This window comes from Gorilla gorilla, chromosome 20 (genome assembly GCF_029281585.2).
Source record: "Gorilla gorilla gorilla isolate KB3781 chromosome 20, NHGRI_mGorGor1-v2.1_pri, whole genome shotgun sequence".
Classification (NCBI taxonomy): Eukaryota; Metazoa; Chordata; class Mammalia; order Primates; family Hominidae; genus Gorilla; species Gorilla gorilla.
The window spans coordinates 11,244,383-11,247,629 of NC_073244.2; the positions used below are offsets into that span (position 1 = coordinate 11,244,383).

A 3,247-nucleotide genomic window follows, 5' to 3' on the forward strand; every position below is an offset into this window, starting at 1 on the left:
GAGAGAAGTGGGTGGGGAAGGGAAGGAGACAGTAGCAGGCTCATTGACAAGACAGTACTGGGTTCATTGACTTATGGAGCTCATTCGACTGGGGGCCTCTAGGAGATATGGTAGAACATACTTCAATTTGTCCCATAAGAGGGACGAGGGAGTGGAGGCATTTATCTACCACTTCCCATCTGTCACTGGCTGAGGGCTGCTCTGAGAGGTATTAGGCCAACACAGAAAACCTAAAGACTAAGTAGTCAGCCTGGCAAAGTGAAGTTGAGGAGCAAGAATTCTGTTCCAGGCAGAGGGAACAGCATTTGCAAAATTCTAGAGGTGAACAAAGCAAGATGCCTCTGGGACATTGCAAATCATCCAGGCTTCAGAGATTGGCAGGCGCCCAACCACAGGGGTGCATGTAGGCCACAGAGAAGAGTGTGGGCTTTATCTGGAGGGCAATGGGGAGCCATGGGAGAGTTTAGAGCATGGGAAAGACTATGTTACAGGTCTGGAAGCTGAGGCCCAGAGAGGCTAACGAATTTAGCTGATGTCATACAGCTTATGAACGGCAGAGACAGAAATCTGACTTGAGTGGGCTGCAGACAGATTGAGGGTGTGAAATTTGGGGGATGGGGACTGGGGAGGAGGTGAGGCTGATGCCCAGGGCTGAAGCTCAGGCAGGGGGCACAGTTGGAGACCCAGCTGGAGAGGCAATGCTATAGGGAGAGAGAATGAAGCTGGTGCAAGCCTGGAGGCCAACCTGGAGGTGCGGACTTGGGACCACTGACCCCCACCAGCCCCACCCTGACCCTGGCACTTCACTCTCCCTCCAAATCAAGTCCAGGTGGGCTCTGAGGATATATGGACTCAGACCTGAGTCCGGATAAAAGAGCCAGCTACGGAGAGAAAGGGCTTTCCAGGCAGGAGGCCCAGCCCATGCAAAGGCCCTGGGGCAGGATCCTGCCTGGTGTGTTGGAGGAACAGCAAGGAGATCTGTGTGGCTGGAGCAGAGTGAGGGATGGTGACAGGGGGTCAGGAATTTGGGTTGTAAGCACTGATCTCATTGTAGGGGGGCGTGGCTTGAACAAGTCTGGGTCACTCTTGGAGTCTCAGACAAGGGTAACATTGAACCTTCTACAGTGTGTTGCTAGAAACCTCCAGAAGCTGATGCTGGTAGAGTCTTAGCACAGTGAGGGCTGAATCTGCACTGCTGGGGGCCAGCAGCCCTTTTGAGGCATCCCTGGGCCTCCCTGGGTCCAAAGATTCCCTGAGCCTTCAAGAAGTTATCTCAAAGCTTGCCCGGGTACTGGCAAATCACAGACCTAGGAATGATCCATTGGCCACAGGCCCAGGCAGCTGGCAGCTCCTGGGACAGAATGTACCAGGGCGATGTCACAGAAGCTGGGGGCATCTAGAACCCTGGCGACTCCTGGTCTCCATGTCATCTGCCAGAAAGGCTACCTGCGCCAGCACCTCCTGAGACCGGCCTTCAAAGACACGATGCGTGCTGCTCTGCCGTCCGGAGTACTTAATGCCTAGAGCCAGCAGGGTCCCAGTGGCCGCGTCACTGCCTCTGAGCCACGCGGTCATTCCAACTCAACTGCCCTCGCATCCTGGCCACAGGCCCCCTGGGAGACCCCGGAGATGCCCAAAGGCCTCATGCCTGCCGCCTCCAGTGGGACCTAGCAGCACACAGCCAGCGAAGCGGGTGACCATGGGGTGGCCACGGCCGGGCCGAGCCCTGGTGGCAGTCAAAGCCTTGCTGGTCTTGTTGCTGCTCCAGGTGCCCGCGCAGGCGGTGGTACGGGCCATGCTGGAAGACAACTCGAGCTCGGTGGACTTTGCGGATCTGCCGGCGCTGTTCGGCGTCCCCCTGGCCCCCGAGGGCATACGGGGCTACCTGATGGAGGTCAAGCCAGCCAACGCGTGCCATCCCATCGAGGCCCCGCGACTGGGCAACCGCTCTCTGGGCGCCATCGCGCTGATCCGCCGCTACAACTGCACCTTCGACCTCAAGGTGCTGAACGCCCAGTGCGCCGGCTTCGAGGCGGCCATCCTGCACAACGTCCACTCCGACGACCTCGTGAGCATGACCCACGTCTACGAGGACTTGAGGGGCCAGATCGCCATCCCCTCGGTGTTCGTGAGCGAGGCCGCCTCGCAGGACCTGCGGGTCATCCCGGGCTGCGACAAGTCGGCCCACGTGCTGCTCCTGCCCGACGACCCACCATGCCACGGCCTGGACTGTCACCCCGTGCTGACCGTGTCCTGGGTGCTGGGCTGTACCCTGGCCCTGGTCGTATCAGCCTTCTTCGTCCTGAACCGCCTGTGGCTCTGGGCCCAGGCCTGCTGTAGCCACAGACGGCCGGTGAAGACGTCTACCTGCCAGAAGAAGGCCCAGGTCCGCACCTTCACGTGGCACAACGACCTGTGTGCCATCTGCCTGGATGAGTACGAGGAGGGCGACCAACTCAAGATCCTGCCGTGCTCCCACACCTACCACCGCAAATGCATTGACCCCTGGTTCTCCCAAGCCCCCCGGCGCTCCTGCCCCGTGTGCAAACAGTCGGTGGCCGCCACAGAAGACAGCTTTGACTCCACCACCGACAGCTTCAGGGACGAGGACCCCTCCCTACCGGGCCACCGGCCCCGCATCTGGGCCATTCAAGCCCAGCTACGCTCCCGGAGGCTGGAGCTGCTGGGCCGCGCCAGTCCCCGCTGCCACTGCAGCACCACGTCCCTGGAGGCAGAGGTTACCACTGTCTCCTCAGCCCCTCCTGAGGCCCCTGGTCAATAAAGATCTAGGGCAGGGAGAGGGGTGCAATGAGGAATGTTTCTGGTCTGAAAAGAATAAAGTGGGTTTGAAAGCGGATTCTCAGCTTTGCTGCTGTTGGGTCACCCGCCTCTGACTGGGGTTGGGGGACACCCATCCCCATCAAGCCTAAGGCCAATGCCCGTTTCTGCGGGTGGGTGAGCCAGGGGTGGTGAGGGATGGGGGGCCTTTTTGGGGCGGCTGTGACCGTGGTGCCAGAGTGGCTTTGAGACGGGGCGTCTGTGCTTTGGTTCCAGTCCCGGGCACACGGGTCGCTCATCCTGGATGGCCTTATTCTTCATTCACATTTTTTCTTTTAAAATAAACGTTTTATTTTGGAACTGGTTTAGATTTCCAGAAAAGTTGCAAAGGTGCCATAGAGTTCTCCAACCCCTTTTACTCCATTTCCTCTTATGTCTCATGGGATCCCAGGTGTGATGGGATGGGAGG

The 3,247-nt window shown here is 58.8% G+C and overlaps 1 protein-coding gene across 1 annotated transcript; it reads left to right on the forward strand.

Moving 5' to 3' along the window:
- Positions 1–1,411: 1,411 nt before the first annotated feature.
- ZNRF4 (zinc and ring finger 4) lies at positions 1,412–2,857 on the forward strand. The gene has a single exon (XM_004059792.5). It carries the CDS (start codon positions 1,517–1,519, stop codon positions 2,780–2,782), a length of 1,266 nt encoding a protein of 421 aa, XP_004059840.2. The 5' UTR covers positions 1,412–1,516; the 3' UTR covers positions 2,783–2,857.
- The last annotated feature ends 390 nt before the right edge of the window (positions 2,858–3,247 follow it).